This window comes from Ranitomeya variabilis, chromosome 2 (genome assembly GCF_051348905.1).
Source record: "Ranitomeya variabilis isolate aRanVar5 chromosome 2, aRanVar5.hap1, whole genome shotgun sequence".
NCBI classification, from domain to species: Eukaryota; Metazoa; Chordata; class Amphibia; order Anura; family Dendrobatidae; genus Ranitomeya; species Ranitomeya variabilis.
This window is the reverse complement of record NC_135233.1, coordinates 637399510-637418755: the sequence shown is the minus strand read 5'-3', so window position 1 is coordinate 637418755 and position 19246 is coordinate 637399510. Positions and strand designations below refer to the sequence as shown.

Genomic DNA, 19246 nt, shown 5'->3' with positions numbered 1-19246 from the left:
TTATTTCTTTATTTTTTGTGTGTTCTAAGAACCATACCTTTTTAGTTTGATATAGCCACAGTTTCCATTGCTCTACTTGCAATCAACATTATTCAATCCCCATTGCAAATTGAGTCTAGTAGCAAAATGTTAAAATGTTCTGCTGTTTGGAATAAACTAAGTAGTAAGAGCAATTTAAATAGCTTAACAATTAATGAAATGAAATATAAATTTGCCAGGTTCGATCAATTTTTTTTTTTTTAAATTCAATGTATTTGCAGCAAATCACAATAATGCAAAGCCTCTAGTTCCCTGGCTAAGATGAGTGTAACACTCTCATAGACACAAATACAGCCTTGGTAATGTACAAGTGACCACAACATATATGGTTATGGCTAAATAGTTGTTAACTAGTGATAACCAACAGCCTATTTATTAACACACTGCACGGACAGAGTTTTCATGCTTTTTAAAATGAAAAAAAAAAATGTACAAAAATTATACCTCTTAATCTTTTGTGCTCAAGCACAACATTCTTTTGTTGCTTGTAAATCCAGGATAATGGGGCAAGCAAAGAATTCACCTGTCCAGGCATAGGGTTTACGCAAAATCTGAATAGCCATGCATTTTATAACTGATCTACACAGGGTCCTGAACGCAGATATCACATGACAATTATGTCTGGAGTACAGTATGTTCTATTGCACATGCGTGCCGTTACATATGAGACCTTATGTCCCAACATGAACAGGCGATCAAATAACATATGAGTAACTCTCCTGATGCGCATGCGTCAGCATGCATAACATGTGAGGTACCCCTGCCACTTTAGCTGTATTTGTTATGCTCAAAACAAACACACATATATATACAGCTCTGGTAAAAATTAAGAGACCACCACATCAAAACCCTGTCATGGGCAGCCCAATCTCCAGACCTGAACCCCATTGAAAACCTCTGGAATGTAATCAAGAGGATGATGTATAGTCACAAGCCATCAAACAAAGAAGAACTGCTTAAATTTTTGCACCAGAAGCAGTGTGAAAGACTGGTGGAAAGCATGCCAAGACGCATGAAAGCTGTGATTAAAAATCATGGTTATTCCACAAAATATTGATTTCTGAACTCTTCCTGAGTTAAAACATTAATATTGTTGTTTCTAAATGATTATGAACTTGTTTTCTTGTCATTGTTTGAGGTCTGAAAGCACTGTTTTTTTTTATTTTGACCATTTCTCCTTTTCAGAAAAAAAATACAAAATCTATTGCTTGTGAATTTGGAGACATGTTGTCAGAATTTTATAGAATAAAGGAACAATTTACATTTTACTCAAAAATATACCTATAAAGAGAAAAATTAGACAAGCTGAACATTTTGCATTGGTCTCTTAATTTTTTGCATTGGTCTCTTAATTTTTGCCAGATCTGTAGATAGATAGATGGATGGATAGATAGATAGATAGATAGATAGATAGATAGATAGATAGATAGATAGATAGATAGATAAAAGAAAAGCCAGCAAATCATGTGCACGTACAGTAAAATCACGCTGACAGGTTAGAATAGAATAGATAGAATAGATATATACACATAAAATACATAGATATATATGTCAGCGACATATATATATATATATATATATATATATATATATATGTGTGTGTATTTATATTGCATAGAGAGATAGATAAAAGAAAAGCCAGTAAATCATCTGCCGTGTTCTGTAAAATGGTAAAATGACTGCAGGAGCTGACAGGATAGAACAGAAGGATTACATACAATAAATATATATAGTATAGGTAGATATATAGATGTCAGTGGCAAATATAATTAGTACAGTGTGTGTGTGCAAATTACTGTACATGCATTTAATTAATAAATGATTATTTTTCTGGAGAAAATGGCGTGGGCTCCCCCCATAATTAATAACCAGCAAAGGCTATGCAGACAGGTGTGGGTCGATATTAATAGCCTAGGAAGGGCCCATGGATACTGGCCCCCCTGACTAAAAACATCAGCTCTCAACTGCCCCAGAAAAGGCGCATCTCTAAGATGCGCCATTCTGGCACTTAGCCTCGCTCTTCCCACTTGCACTTGCCCTATAGCGGTGGCAAGTGGGGTAATAGTTGTGGTGGTTGATGTCACCTTTGTATTGTGTGGTGACATCAAGCCCAATGGTTAGTAATGGAGAAGTGTCTATAGGACACCTATCCATTACTAATCCTATATTTGTAAGGTAAATAAAGACACAGCCAGAATAAAGTCCTTTATTTGAAAAAAACACATAGACTCCTTTATTATTCTTAATTTTAACCATACTTACAACCACACCTAATTCCTGCAAAGCCCTCAATCTCCTGTAATAAAAGTAAAATAACAAACCAAAAATATACTACCCATACCTGTCCGTCGTTGTGTCCCATGCAGTAATCCATATCTGGGGAATATACAGTTTTCAACCTGGCCGGTGATAAGATGCGACCGTCCCGGCTGAAAACCACTGGTGAACTAGATCAAGCTCACCAATACAAGTCTATTGGTCCGTGAAAAAAATTGGACCACACTCAGATTCTATGCGTGTTTTGTCTTGGTTTCATAAACTGTTTGATATAAGAAGCTTGAGAAACCTTCTTCTTCTACTTTATAGCATCCGAGAATAACTGATGAAACTCTGACCAAACTCTTATAGTAGAAGTTACACACTGATTTAACTATGATGACAATCTGATAAAAAAAACACGGATGAAGCTCAAATAGTTTTTTGAGTACTGGAAAAATCACTATGGTCTGAAGGTGCCCTTATTAATCAAGCCAAGCCAGGAAGAAAGAAGTCAGAGTGAAAGGGGACAGTAGACACAATGTATATCTATGTTCTTTGCTATGAAAATGCCTTTCCCGAATGGCCTAACTGCCTAACTATGGGTAGCATAATTAAATATGAAGAAAATCAAAAAAATTTCAGTGCTTCCTAACATTTAACCAAATTATATTACAAGTATTCAGTACTGAAATAAATAAATGTGATAATGAGGATCATTTTGAAACGTTATGAGATGCTTTCTTACTACAACTTACCACATACTCCTGAGTGTGTTTGATTGCTTTCTTCTGAAATCCAAATTCCTCTGAAGGATCTTCTGGAATAAAATGAACAAGCAGTGTAAACTAGATATGTATTACAATTTTTAAGCCATAAAACAACAAGATATTGACTTATCTAAGGCCCCAAATAGTATCAGTGATTTTCCAAATTTTCTAAGACCAACTTTAGCACCAACTTAGATGTTACTTGTGACATTGAAATTGATATTCACTGCATTGTTGTGTGGTTTACAAATGTTTAATTTAATGTTTAGACATGACTACATAGTCTAGCCTTTTGGATTCTGATGGGCTTCATCAGTGGCATTTTTTTAAAATGCAGCATGCTTGAGGTATGGCATTTTCCATTGTTTTTCGCAATTTTTTATCTCTAAAATTAAAAAAAAATCGTGGCTCAGTGGTTAGCACTGTAGCCTTGCAGAGCTGGGGTCCTGGCTTCAAATCCCACCATGGACAACATCTGCAAGGAGTTTGTATATTGTCCCCGTGTTTGTGTGGGTTTCCTGTGGATAGTCTGGTTTCATCTCACACTCCAAAGACATACTGATAGGGAATTTAGATTGTGAGCCTCATTGGGAACAGCGATGATAACGTAAAGCGCTGAGGAATATGATAGCACTATATAAGCAAAGCATAATAAATAAACAAATAAAATTATTATTATTATTATTATTAATAATAATAATAATAATAATAATAAATGGCAGTACTATTGAAATTAAAATCTAAATCTAAATGGATATACTGTACATACTCCTTAAAACGTAAATTTTAACACCAAGAAGGAACAGTAATGGAGTTATAAAAATAATATGATCAACAGTCATGTTAGTAATATGCAAATGTTGAACAAATGGTAACAAAGTTTTCAAAACATCTCAATTTATTTAGTATTGAGTATAAGTGCAAAGCACATAAATACACACACTTAAGCGCCTTAATATGCTATCAATGAGATTATCAATAGTTGCCTGAAGTGTTTTGCCATGCTGAATGCACTTTAGCATATAAATCATCAAGATCTGCTGCTGACAGCTTCCTTTGCAATTGCGAAACATTGATGTCCAGATGAGATCAATGAGAGATAAGTCTGGATATGTTGCAGGGCATAGTAGCACACTTAAACCATGCAAGCTGCTCAAAGTAGTATGAACATGTGGCCTAGCATTGTCATAATGAAAAATGGCTCATTGTAGAAATGGCTACACCACTTATTCAACAACCAAAACAATGTACTCTTGAGCTGTTAGTATACCTGAAATGCAGACTGGAGATGTCTTTCTATTGTCCTTTATGCCATCTCATACCAAAATCCAGAAAGTAGAATCGGTGTAATGTTCCCTTGTGAAAGCCTCTTCATGGTGTGGCCCATCTGGTCTCACCAGATCCAAAAAAATGGTGTATAGTCATCCTTTCGGAGCTGCAAGTGAAATCCAATGTTGCAAAGAAAGCCTAAAGTATCATACAGTGTCTACACAAACCCACAGAATGTGTTTGCATGAGACTGGGCTATGAGCCAGATAACAACTACAGGTGTTTAATTGAATTCACATCACCGCTCTCAAAGTCTACCATGGTGGAATGTAATGCAGCAATGGAGTCTGGAATGGAGGTCTATCCTCTTCAGTGATGAGTCCCACTCTTGTCTTCGGTGCAGTGTTACCCTGAGATTGGTTTGGAGACCATGTGGATAAGACTATGAAACGGCCTTCACAAGGGAATGTGGAAGCATCCCAGGAACAATTTTTAACACAACAATGCTATGCCACATGTTGTTCGTGCTAATGTGAGCAACCTGCAGGTCCTAAATGTGCTATTGTGGCCTGCAATGTCTTTAGACTTGTCTTCCATTGGGCAAATGTGGCACCTTATTTGTCAGTAATCACAAAAGAAGCTGCCATCTGGAGGATTTGCATCACTACATGCTTCAGTGTGGCAAAACATTCCTCAGACAACAATTAAAAACCTTAGTGACAGCATCCCAATGAGTAAAAAAGCATTTAATTTCTGTGAGTTGTACTCATATTTGCTACTGAAAAGATCGAGATGCTTTGAAAATTTTGTTTCAATGTTTTCATCATTAATGTCGATCGATCCAGTGATTTTAATACCTCCAAGACTATTCATTCTTGGTATTGCAATACATTGTATACATACAGTATAGTGCAAAAGCTTTATGGCCAGGTGTGGAATACATGAGGCAGAGTAAGAATGCTTTAAAAAAAGAAGAGTATTAAAAGTTTATTTTTATAAATTAACAAAAAAGTGGAGTGAACAAAAAAGAAATGTAAATCAATTCCATATTTGGTGTAACCATCCTTTACCTTCAAAACAGCGTCAAGGCATGAATCCTTCTAGTTATAGTTTTACTCAGTTTTTGAAAAAGTTAAAAGGAAGATTATTCTAAACATCTTGTGAGAACTAACCACAGTCCTTGTATTTCTTCATTTAATCCCAGACTGACTCAATGATGTTGAGAACAGAGCTTGTATTATTTGGGGTATTTGTCTTGCAGCAGAATACATTTGGAGCCAATCAGACACCTCACTGATGGTACTGCATGATGCGTAAGTATCTGTCTGTATTCTGCAACATTGAGGACACAATAAATCTTGACCACATTTTAAACTTTATTTGCTGTAATGAGGCCTTAAAGTTGCAAGGACCTCTAATATGCCCCTCTGTTGCCTGCAGACATTCATTATTATTCCACTCACCAGTCCTAAAGCAAACAAACTGCCTTCGGTAGCAGCTCCCATTTTTCTGAACGCCGGTTCATGTTTTCATGCATAGTCGAGTCACTTTGCCTTGCTTATATGTCAAAATTTACTTTATGGCAACAATTCTTCTATCAAGACCACTTCTGGACAGATTTCTCAGAACAGTAGATAGGTGTAACAACTCTGCTGGCATCACTGCTTGGCCTCCCATCCCCCACCTGCATTACACTCAAACTCACTTGCTTCTCTGGGCCTTGTTGTGACTACTCTCTGCTGCCAGCTCCATGCTGTGTGCCTCATGTCTGCTGTTTGCTCTGTGCATGCTCCATCTGTGTGCATAGGGGGGCGGCGCCAGCAACTCCTGTGCTTTATTGAGACTGTGTGCACCTTGCAAAGGTGTCCCTGGCCAATTGCCATGAGGCTTCCTGTATTTAAGAGATCCCCACCCATTGGTGGGGGCCTGTGCAACTTACTCCCTCAGTCAGTTCTTAGCTGCTGAGGTGCCAGGCCCTGTCTCTGTTACTCTTATGTCTGCCACCCAGGGGGGCGTTGTACCCTGGTCTGTGTCCTGTGTTTGCCATCCAGTGGGGCTTCGTACCCTGGCCTATGTCTGCCACCCAGAGGGGCGTCGTACCCTGGCTTGTGTCCATGTCTCTGTGCCTGTCCTGTTCCTGACTTTGACTTAGCCTAGTTCTGTTCCTGTGTCCGTTTATATCCCTGCCTTGGTTTCCTTTCCCTGCTGTGCGTGCTCTGTGTCTTGCTTTGCTCTGCTCTCTGCGACCTTGCTTTGCTCCTTGCTCTGCATTCTGTGACCTTGCTCTGCTCTCTGTGGTTTTGCTCTGGGATCTGCACTCTGTGTCTTGCTCTGCACTTTGATTTTGCTCTGCTCTCAGCTCTGCACTCTGTGTCTTGCTCTGCTCTCAGCTCTGCACTCTGTGGCTTTGCTCTCAGCTCTGCTCTCTGTAGCTTTGCTCTGCACTCTGACCTTGCTCTGCACTCTGTGGCTTTGCTCTGCAGCTCCACTCAGCTCTTGCTCTGCGGCTCTGCTCCTTGTGGTTCTACCTGGCTCCGCTCCTTGCGGTTCTACATCTCTTGCTCTTGGCTCCGCCTCCTGTGTTTCTGCACTTAGCTCCGCCTCCTGCTCTTGGCTCCGCCTCCTGCGTTTCTGCACGTGGCTCCACCTCCTGCTCTTGGCTCCGCCTCCTGTGTTTCTGCACGTGGCTCCGCCTTCTGCTCATGGTTCCGCCTCCTGCATTTCTGCACTTGGCTCCGCCTCCTCCTCTTGGCTCCACCTCCTGTGTTTCTGCGCTTTGCTCCTCCTCCTGGCTCCGCCTCCTGCATCTCTGTTCTTGGCTCTAGCTCCTGTGCTTTTGCTCTGCATCCGCTCTTGCGGTCTTTCTCTTCCTATTCATAAGTCCTCCTGTCTGAACAGGTTCTTACCTGTTTTACATACCTGCCTGCAGACTGGTCCCTACCGGTTCTTCCAGTGTACCAGTGTTGTCCTCCTGTCCTGCCAGAGAGCCACCCGTACCTGCCTGCCAGAGAGCCAGCCGTGCCCGCCTGCCAGTGTCTCTGTAGTACCCGTACCTGCCTGCCAGAGTGCCAGCCGTGCCCGCCTGCCAGTGTCTCTGTAGTACCCATGCCTGCCTACCAGAGAGCCAGCCATTTCCGCCTGCCAGTGTCTCTGTTGTACCCATCCGCCTGCCTGTGTGCCAGCCTGCCAGAGTGCCAGCCATGCCCGCTTGCCTGTTTATGTTCTTTTCCCCGGTGGGATCAGCAGCCACAGCCAGACACCACCCTGGAGTGGTACCTGGTAGCTTCCAATTGCACAAGCCTGACCTCACCATCAGAGGCTCCAGCGAACACCTAAGAAGCTACTTAGTTATGCCCCTTCCAGGGAAGTTTGGTCTTTGGTCCAGTGGGGCCACACCCCCGCACGCCTGCGCCAACCAGTCTGGGCGCGAGCGTGACAATAGGTGTAGTTAGGTACCACTATTTGCAGATAATTCTAATGGCACTGCTCCACATCTTCCTATTTTGAAGGAAAGTTCTAAGTTCCCTTGGCCAACTACCTTGTCTATGATCATTAAAGTTGGCCATTTCTTGCTGTCCTCATTTCTGAGAAATATAGGCAACAAGTATATGCAAGTATCCATCATGCAATACCATCAGGGAGGCATATGATTGGCATACATTTATTATTCAAGACAACAACCCCAAACATACAGCTAATGTCATTACGAACTATCCGCTGCTTCTTCAGATGAACAAAGAGTCATGGAAATGATGATATGGCCCCTACCGAGCTCTCATCTCAACATCATTGTGTCGAGTCTGTCTGAGATTACAGACTGGGGAATAAGTTCACGTTCCGTCAGGAAAACGATCCAAATCCTACTGCCATACAATGGTTTGGATGAAAGCATATTCATGTGTTGTCCAAAATCCAAGTCCAAATCTAAAGTCAATTGAGAATCTGTTTCAAGAATTGAAAATTGCTGTTCCCACACGCTCTCAATCCAATCTTAACTTACTTTTGCTAGAGCTATTTTCCAAAGAAGAATGGGTAAAAATTTCAGCCTCTAGATGTGAACAGCTGGTAGAGAAATACCCAAATGACTTGCAGCAGTAATTGCAGTGAAAGGTTGTTCTACAAAGTATTGACTCAGGGGGCTGAATACTATTCCACATCACAATTTTCAGATTTATGTTTTTAAAACATATAGAAAACCATGTTTAATTTCCTTTACACTTTACAAATATTGCTACTCAGTGTTATTCTATCACATAAAAGCCCAAGAAAATACATTTAAGCTTGTAGATGTAACGTGAAAAAATGTAGAAAAGTTCAAGACACTATATGTATATCTAATATATAAAGCTGAATGTGTGTGTGTGTGTGTATGTGTGTATGTCCGGGATTGGCATCGGCAGCGTCTCAGCTACTGCCACAAAATTTTGCACAGTCACACGTCTGGACCCCGAGAGCGACATAGGCTATGTTGTGAGGCAAAATTTTAACCCCGCACGTTCCAATTCACCAAACAATTTTGCCCTTATCTACATAATGGGGAAAAAGTGAAAGGAAAAGTGTTGGAGACAAATTGACAGCCAGGAGGAGATGGCATACAGGTATATACTATGTACAGGGGAGATGATATACAGCTATATATTATATACAGGAGGAGATGACATACAGTTATATACTATATTCAGGAGGAGATGACATGCAGCTATATATTATATACAGGAGGAGATGACATACAGGTATATACTATATACAGGGGAGATTACATACAGGTATATACTATATACAGGGGAGATGACATACAGGTATATATTATATACAGGAGCAGATGACACTCAGGTATATACTATATACAGGAGGAGATGACTTACAGGAATATACTATATACAGGAGGAGATGACACACATATATACTATATACAGGAGGAGATGACATACAGGTACATACTGTATAAAAGAGGAGATGACATATAGGTATATAGAGGAGGAGATGACATACAGCAGGTATAAACTATATACAGGGGAGATGACATACAGGTATATACTATATACAGGAGATGACATACAGGTATATACTATATATAGGAGGAGATGACATACAGGTATATATTATATACAGAAGACATGACATACAGGTATATACTATATACAGGAGGAGATGACACATAGACATATACAGGCCTCGACCAATCAGCGACGGGCACAGTATCGATGTAGATGTCATAATGGTTGCCATGGCGACGATGATGTCATAAAGGTTGCCTCGACCAATCAGCGGCAGGCACAGTCTGCCGCAAATTCTGGAATCATCATTGTCCATATACTACGGGGACATGCATATTCTAGAATACCCGATGCGTTAGAATCGGGCCACAATCTAGTATATATATATATATATATATATATATATATATATATTTGTCATGTCTAAATGAGCCTTTATCTCTCTGCAATCATTTACATATATTTGCATTCATACTGGCAATACAAACCACCCAGATAACACATCTTCTGGGAAACAGGAAGATCCGAAATAAAATCCATGGAAATATGCGTCCAGGGCCTCTCAGGGACCGGTAAAGGCAAAAGCAACCCACTAGCGCGGGAACAGCAAGGCTTGGCCCGGGCACAAGTCCCACAGGACTGCACAAAAGAACGCACATCCCGCGACAAGGAAGGCCACCAAAAGGACCTAGCAACCAAATCTCTGGTACCAAAAATCCCAGGATGACCAGCCAACACCGAACAATGAACCTCAGAAATTACCTTACTAGTCCATCTATCAGGAACAAACAGTTTCCCCACTGGACAGCGGTCAGGCTTATCAGCCTGAAATTCCTGAAGCACCTGCCGTAAATCAGGGGAGATGGCAGAAAGAATCACCCCCTCCTTGAGAATACCAACCGGCTCAAGGACATCCGGAGAATCAGGCAAAAAACTCCTAGAGAGGGCATCAGCCTTAACATTCTTAGATCCCGGAAGATACGAGACCACAAAATCAAAATGGGACAAAAACAGGGACCATCGAGCCTGTCTGGGATTCAACCGCTTGGCAGACTCGAGGTAAATCAGAGTCTTATGGTCGGTCAAGACCACAATGCGGTGCTTGGCTCCCTCAAGCCAATGTCGCCACTCCTCAAATGCCCACTTCATAGCCAACAACTCCCGATTGCCGACATCATAATTACGCTCCGCAGGCGAAAACTTTCTGGAGAAGAAGGCACACGGTTTCATCAAAGAACCATCAGAACTTCTCTGAGACAAAACGGCCCCTGCCCCAATCTCAGAAGCGTCAACCTCAACCTGAAAAGGAAGAGAAACATCCGGCTGACACAACACAGGGGCAGAAGTAAATCGACGTTTAAGCTCCTGAAAGGCCTCAACAGCCGCAGAGGACCAATTCATCACATCAGCGCCTTTCTTCGTCAAATCGGTCAGGGGCTTAACCACACTGGAAAAGTTGGCAATGAAACGGCGATAAAAATTAGCAAAGCCCAAAAATTTCTGAAGGCTCTTCACAGAAGTGGGTTGAATCCAATCATGAATGGCTTGGACCTTAACAGGATCCATTTCTATAGCTGAGGGAGAAAAAATAAAACCCAAAAAAGAAACCTTCTGAACTCCAAATAGGCATTTAGACCCCTTCACAAATAAAGTGTTAGCACGAAGGATCTGAAATACCACCCTGACCTGTTTCACATAAGACTCCCAATCGTCGGAAAAAATCAAAATATCATCCAAATATACAATCATGAATTTATCAAGATAATTCCGGAAGATATCATGCATGAAGGTCTGAAACACACATGGGGCATTAGAGAGGCCAAATGGCATCACAAGGTATTCAATATGGCCTTCGGGCATATTTGCAGCGCCCCAGAGTCCTGGTCGTTGCAGTACTGATGCTCCGCCACTAAGGGGGCTGTGGTACGTCTGATGGCACGGAAGGAGTTCACCTGACCAGGTATCACAGACACCAATACATTTCACAGTCTGGCCTCCAGGGGGAGCTAAGGGCGCTATGTATTAGGCCACTCCTCACTGTCTGGTAAAACTGGGGGTTAGATAGGAAGTTAGATCAGAAGCTGACTGGGAATTGAACAGGCAACACCCTGTGGCAGAGGGTGTTGCGGGGAGAGACTCAGGGGGGTCCCTGTCAGGGGTGGGATCCTGACAGAGGCCTAGCGAACAGAGAGAACGTTACGGGACCGCGCCTGCACGTCATTGCGGCGGTGCCCTAAGGAAGGACAAGAAGCGAGGTTTATTGTGCTGAGTGAGAAACAAGATCAACGCAACAAGGAGAATACCAGTAGGAGTCGTGCTGTAAGACGAGGCAACATCCTACTGAGGCGCGCAACTGGTGGCCGGAACGCCGAGGAAGTATAGAGCTCCAGGCCTAACTTCAAACCTACGGCAGGACAGTCAGTTATAGGTGGGCTGTCTCACCCAATTCACCTAAGAAGACATAGGGGGCAACAACAGGACAGGGGCGACGCTAGGGTCCCGGAAGAGCTCCGAGCCTACCCGTCATACGGGTGCGTCCTAGCCATATCATCTGGGGGACGAAGAAGAACATCATTATCGAGTTGTGAGGGAACACGAGAAACAGACACAACAGTTGTGGGGACTATCCCGTAAGCACAGCAGGGGAGGACCGCAACACACAAGCGCTAGAAGGTAGGCACAGATTTCCACCTGCAAAGGGAACTTTGGAGGTGCCATCGGCCGGACTTGCGTAGCCCGGTTAACCGTATTCCGGACTGAGGATCCTGAAGCCTTCAGTAAAGAGGTAAAGAGACTGCAACCTGGTGTCCTCGTTATTTACTGCGACCTGCACTGCACCGCAACCTCACCACCATCTACACCTTTCATTGTACGCCCCTCGGCAGGGTCACGGACCGGGTCTAGCCACCGTGACAACCCCAGAGCAGAGACTCAGAGGCCCGGTACCAGGTACCCCTCGGCCCTGCGGCGGTGGGGGCGCTGCATATTAAATGCAGTTTTCCATTCGTCACCCTGTTTAATACGAACAAGATTATACGCCCCTCGAAGGTCAATCTTAGTAAACCAACTAGCCCCCTTAATCCGAGCAAACAAATCAGAAAGCAAAGGTAAAGGGTATTGGAATTTGATCGTGATCTTATTAAGAAGGCGATAATCAATACAGGGTCTCAAGGAGCCATCCTACTTGGCAACAAAGAAGAATCCCGCTCCCAACGGTGACGAAGAGGGCAGAATATGACCCTTCTCCAAAGACTCCTTAACATAACTCCGCATGGCGGCATGCTCTGGCACAGACAGATTGAAAAGTCGGCCCTTAGGGAACTTACAGCCAGGAATCAAGTTAATACCGTGTTTCCCCGATAGTAAGACAGCGTCCTACTTTCTTTTACCACTCAAAAGTCCCACTTTGTCTTACTATCGGGGGGTGTCTTACATTGAAAAAAAACCTGTGTGGTTGCTGGAGAGCTGTCACACAGACAGCTCTCCAGCGACCAACTATGCGAAGTCCCCTGGTAACCAGGGTAAACATCGGGTTACTAAGCGCAGGGCCGCGCTTAGTAACCCGATGTATACCCTGGTTACCAGTGTAAATGTAAAAAAAAAAAAAAAGTGAGGTGTCATATCTTGTTTTTTCCAGAGGTGATTTTGGAGTTTTTGGGCTGTCAGAAAGATACTGTTGACTTCCATCTCCGAGGGCGCCCCAGTGCAGGCTGCAGTAGGCCGGCTCTGGCGGCGGGTCCATGCAGGGTGGAGTAGATGAAGCTGGCCGCTGCTTGCTGCTCCGGAGCGCACAGTCCGTGCGGGGGATGGTGCACCGGGCCGGGGGAGGACAGGACGTGCAGGTATCCGCCGCCTCCTGCGCCAACCACAGTGCCGCCCCCGGCCACGAACCCCCCGGAGAAGCTGGAGCATTTGTCGGGGAGCAGCAGCTGGTCGTGGCTTCCCTTTCTTATGGTACGGAGCCACCACCTTCTCCGCTCTCCTCCTTGTGACCCCAGTAATCCGCACTGCCCGGCCTGCACCCTACAAATAGCCGGGGCTGCAGTTAGAGCAGGTCCCCTCGGTGCTGAGGTGAGCTCGTCGGAGGGCTATCGAGCACCGGGGGAGGCATATGGAGGCGGATTGTACGGCTGTGTGTGCTCGGGCCCCAGCTCCGACCTCCCTGCCACCGCCGCGGCTGAAAAATGGCTCCAGGAAGCTGACAATGAATGAAGGGATGCGGTTTACGCGCGAAGGTCGGAGCTGGGGCCCGAGCACACACAGCCATACAATCCGCTTCACAAGGAGGAGAGCGGAGAAGGCGGCGGCTCCATACCATGAGAAAGGGAAGCCACCTCAGGCACGACCAGCTGCTGCTCCCCGACAAATGCTCCAGCTTCTCCGGGGGGTTCGTGGCCGGGGGCGGCGCTGTGGTTGGCGCAGGGGGCGGCGGATACCTGCACGTCCTGTCCTCCCCCGGCCCGGTGCACCATCCCCCGCACGGACTCTGCGCTCCGGAGCAGCAAGCAGCGGCCAGCTTCATCTACTCCACCCCGCATGGACCCGCCGCCAGAGCCGGCCTACTGCAGCCTGTACTGGGGCGCCCTCGGAGATGGAAGTCAACAGTATCTTTCTGACAGCCCAAAAACTCCAAAATCACCTCTGGAAAAAACAAGATATGACACCTCACTTTTTTTTTTTTTTACATTTACACTGGTAACCAGGGTAAACATCGGGTAACTAAGCGCGGCCCTGCGCTTAGTAACCCGATGTTTACCCTGGTTACCAGTGAAGCCTTAGCTGAATTGTCCGCATCCCGCAGTTAATGCAGCAAAAGGTACCGGTACGGCTTATATTTTTCCAACGTGCAGTACTATGTCTTACTTTCGGGGGTGCGTCTTACATTAGCCGACCCCGCTAAAACCCCCACTACGTCTTACTATCGGGGAAACACGGTAGCACACTCACAGTCCCTAATGAGGAGGAAGGGAACTGGACTTGGGCTCATCAAATACATCCTGGAAATCCGACAAAAACTCAGGAACTTCAGAAGAGGAGGGAGAGGAAATTGACATCAAAGGAACGTCACTATGTACCCCTTGACAACCCCAACTAGTCACAGACATGGATTTCCAATCCAGCACTGGATTATGTACCTGTAACCATGGAAAACCCAGTACAACCACATCATGCAAATTAGGCAACACCAGAAAACGACAATCTTCCTGATGTGCTGGAGCCATGCACATGGTCAGCTGAGTCCAGTACTGAGGTTTATTCTTGGCCAATGGTGTCGCATCAATGCCCCTTAAGGGAATAGGGCTCTGCAAAGGCTGTAAGGAAAAACCACAGCGTCTGGCGAACTCTAAGTCCATTAAGTTCAGGGCAGCGCCTGAATCCACAAATGCCATGACAGAAAAGGACGATAATGAGCAAATCAGGGTAACAGACAAGAGAAATTTAGGCTGCACAGTACTAATGGTAACAGACCTAGCGACCCTCTTAGTACGCTTAGGGCAATCAGAAATAGCATGAGCAGAATCACCACAGTAAAAACACAGCCTATTCTGACGTCTGAATTCCTGCCATTCTGCTCTAGTCCAAATCCTATCACATTGCATAGGCTCAGGACTCTGCTCAGAGGACACTGCCATATGGTGCACAACCTTGCGCTCGCGCAGGAGCCGATCAATCTGAATGGCTAGAGACATAGATTCGTTCAAACCAACAGGCTTGGAGAACCCCACCATAACATCTTTAAGAGCTTCAGAAAGACCCTTTCTGAAAATTGCAGCCAGAGCATCTTCATTCCATTTAGTGAGCACAGACCACTTTCTAAATTTCTGGCAGTATAATTCTGCCGCTTCCTGACCCTGACACAGGGCCAACAAGGTTTTTTCTGCCTGATCCACAGAATTAGGTTCATCATACAGTAATCCGAGCACTTGAAAAAATGCGTCTACATTAAGTAATGCCGGATCCCCTGACTCAAGGGAGAATGCCCAATCCTGAGGGTCTCCACGCAGCAGAGAGATGACAATTTTCACCTGCTGAATGGGGTCACCAGAGGAACGGGGTCTCAAAGCAATCTGCAGTTATTTTTTAAAGTTCAAGAACTTAGATCTATCCCCAAAAAACAAATCAGGAGTAGGAATTCTAGGCTCCAACACCGGAGTCTGAACAACATAATCTTGGATACTCTGTACCCTTGCAGCAAGTTGATCCACACGAGAGAACAAACCCTGAACATCCATGTCAGTGCCCAAATCCTGAACCACCCAGAGATTAAGGGGAAAAAAAAGACAAAACAGGCTGCAGAGAAAAAAAAATGGTTCAGAACTTTTTTTTTTCCCTCTTTTGAGATGCATTCAATACATTGTTGGCCAGCTGTACTGTTATGACCTGGTGGTTAAGGAGCAACATGGGACGAGCTCTGAGGAGATGGTATCTTTACTGACCGCAGTTCCTGAACCTAACACAACAGTAGAAGTAGCCGTGGAATGTTCCTGTCACTCCCTAGACATCTCGTCACAGCCGGAGAACTAACTACCCCTAAAGATGGAAACAGGAAAGCTACCTTGCCTCAGAGAAAATTCCCAAAGGACAGACAGCCCCCCACAAATATGGACTGTGAGTGGAGAGGGAAATGACATACACAGAATGAAACCAGGATTTAGCAAAGGAGGCCACTTCTAACTAGATAGACAGAATAGGAAAGGATACTGTTGTGAACTCTATTTTTGGGCTCCCTCTAGTGGTCACAAGCGGTACTGTGTAGTGTTGTCTTTCTGCAGGTTGGCTGCATCAGCTGGTTCGTTATCCTTGGTTGGTTTCCTATTTAACTCACCTGGATACTCAGTTCCTTGCCTGCTATCAATGTATTCAGTGCTCTTCAGATTCCTTGTGACTACCTTGCTCCCAGTCTCTCCAAGTCAAGCTAAGTTCTTGTTTGTTCATTTTTCTGATTATCAGCGTTCATCATGTTTTTTTGTCCAGCTTGCTAAAATGTGATTTCTGTGCTGCTGGTTGCTCTAGGGGACTGAGTTTCTCCCCCCACACCGTTAGTTGGTGCGGGGGTTCTTGAAATATCAGTGTGGATATTTTTGTAAGGGTTTTTTACTGACCGCACAGATCCCTTTACTATTTTCTGCTATCTAGTATTAGTGGGCCTCATTTGCTGAATCTGCTTTCACCCCTGTGTATGTGCCTTCCTCTTACCTAACCGTTATTATCTGTTGGGGGCTTCTATATCTTTGGGGATTATTTCTCTGGAGGCAAGAGAGGTCTTTCTTTCTCTCTAGGGGTAGTTAGTTCCTCAGGCTGGCTCGAGACGTCTAGGAATTTTAGGCACGTTCACCGGCTACCTCTAGTGTGTTTGGATAGGTTCAGATTTGCGGTCAGTCCAGTTTTCCACCTCCCTAGAGCTTGTCCTATTTTGGTTACCTTGCTGGAGTAATTTGTGATCCTCAACCACTAAGGATCATAACAGTATAGCAGGCCCTAAAGTGTTTAATGCATCGCAGAAGTGGGATTAAAAGAAGACCTGAGTACTTTTTTTTTTTTTTTCCCGCTTTTCCTTTGCTGCAGTCTGTTTAGCTTCTTTCATCCCCTTGAACTCTGGGTGGTTTTGAGCTCAGCTGCAGACATGAATATTCAGACTCTGACTTCTAGTGTGGATCATCTTACTGCACGGGTGCAAAGTATTCAGGATTTTATTATTCATAGCCCTATGTCAGAACCAAAGATACCCATTCCTGAGTTGTTTTCTGGAGATAGATCTAGGTTTCTAAATTTTAAGAATAATTGTATGTTATTTCTATCTCTGAGACCTCGTTCCTCTGGTGATTCCGCTCAGCAAGTTAAAATTGTTATCTCCTTGTTGCGTGGCGACCCTCAGGATTGGGCTTTCTCTCTGGCGCCAGGAGATCCTGCATTGCTTAATGTAAATGCATTTTTTCGGGCTCTTGGTCTGCTTTATGAGGAGCCTAATCTTGAGAATCAGGCAGAAAAAGCATTGCTGGCTCTATCTCAAGGTCAGGATGAAGCAGAGGTGTATTGTCAAAAATTTCGAAAATGGTCAGTGCTTACTCAATGGAATGAGTGTGCCCTGGCTGCAAATTTCAGAGAAGGTCTTTCGGAAGCCATTAAGAATGTTATGGTGGGGTTTCCCACCCCTACTAGTCTGAGTGATTCTATGGCTTTAGCCATTCAGGTTGATCGGCGTTTGCGGGAGCGCAAATCTGTTCATCCTTTGGCTGTATTTTCTGAACAGAGACCTGAGTCTATGCAATGTGACCGAACTCTGACCAGAATTGAGCGACAAAGTCATAGACGTCAAAATGGGTTGTGCTTTTACTGTGGTGATTCTACTCATGTTATCTCAGCATGCTGTAAACGCTTAAAGAAGATCGCTAAACCTGTCACCATTGGCACTATACAGCCTAAATTTATTTTGTCTGTTACTTTGATTTGTTCTTTGTCATCCTACTCGGTTATGGCTTTTGTGGATTCAGGTGCTGCCCTGAATCTGATGGATTTGTCGTTTGCCAGGCGCTGTGGTTTTGTCCTGGAGCCTTTGGAATTTCCTATTCCTCTGAGGGGAATTGATGCTACGCCATTGGCTGAGAATAAGCCTCAGTATTGGACGCAAGTGACCATGTGCATGACTCCCGTACATCAGGAGGTGATTTGCTTTCTTGTTCTGCATAATTTGCATGATGTTGTCGTTTTGGGTCTGCCATGGCTGCAGGCTCATAATCCAGTTTTAGATTGGAAAGCTATGTCTGTGTCAAGTTGGGGTTGTCAAGGAATTCATGGCGATACTCCATTGGTGTCTATTGCTTCTTCCATTCCTTCTGAGGTCCCTGAGTTTTTGTCTGACTACCAGGATGTATTTGATGAGCCCAGGGCCAGTGCCCTGCCCCCTCATAGGGATTGTGACTGTGCTATAAATTTAATTCCTGGTAGTAAATTCCCTAAGGGACGACTCTTTAATTTGTCTATACCAGAGCATGCCGCGATGCGGAGTTATATAAAGGAGTCTTTGGAGAAGGGACATATTCGCCCATCCTCTTCCCCTCTTGGTGCAGGATTCTTTTTTGTGGCCAAGAAGGACGGTTCTTTGAGACCTTGTATAGATTATCGTCTTCTGAATAAAATCACAGTCAAATTTCAGTATCCTTTGCCACTATTGTCTGATTTGTTTGCTCGGATTAAGGGTGCCAGTTGGTTCACCAAGATAGATCTCCGTGGTGCGTATAACCTTGTGTGCATTAAGCAGGGAGATGAATGGAAAACAGCATCGAATACGCCCGAAGGCCATTTTGAGTACTTGGTGATGCCTTTTGGACTCTCTAATGCTCCTTCTGTGTTTCAGTCCTTCATGCATGACATTTTCCGAGAATATCTGGATAAATTTATGATTGTTTATCTGGATGACATTTTGGTTTTTTCTGATGATTGGGAGTCCCATGTGAAGCAGGTCAGGATGGTGTTTCAGGTCCTGCGTGCTAATGCTTTGTTTGTGAAGGGCTCAAAATGCCTCTTCGGAATACAGAAGGTCTCCTTTTTGGGTTTTATTTTTTCTCCTTCTACTGTGGAGATGGACCCAGTCAAGGTCCAGGCTATTCATGACTGGACTCAGCCCACGTCTGTTAAGAGTCTTCAGAAGTTCTTGGGTTTTGCTAATTTTTACCGTCGTTTCATCGCTAATTTTTCTAGCGTGGTTAAACCTTTGACGGATTTGACCAAGAAGGGTTCTGATGTGACTAATTGGTCTCCTGCGGCCATGGAGGCCTTTCGGGAGCTGAAGCACCGGTTTTCTTCAGCTCCAGTCTTATGTCAGCCAGATGTCTCTCTCCCCTTCCAGGTCGAGGTTGATGCTTCTGAGATTGGAGCAGGGGCTGTTTTGTCGCAGAGAAGCTCTGATGGCTCTGT

The 19246-nt window shown here is 44.3% G+C and overlaps 1 protein-coding gene across 1 annotated transcript in view; it reads right to left on the bottom strand.

The window, feature by feature from the left end:
• The window catches only part of FMN2 (formin 2), a 450026-nt gene that overhangs the window by 309199 nt on the left and 121581 nt on the right, over positions 1 to 19246 (bottom strand). The window contains exon 4 of the mRNA XM_077289102.1: positions 3054 to 3115. Within this exon, the coding sequence (XP_077145217.1) occupies positions 3054 to 3115 (62 nt within the window). The remainder of the gene's footprint in view (positions 1 to 3053; positions 3116 to 19246) is intronic.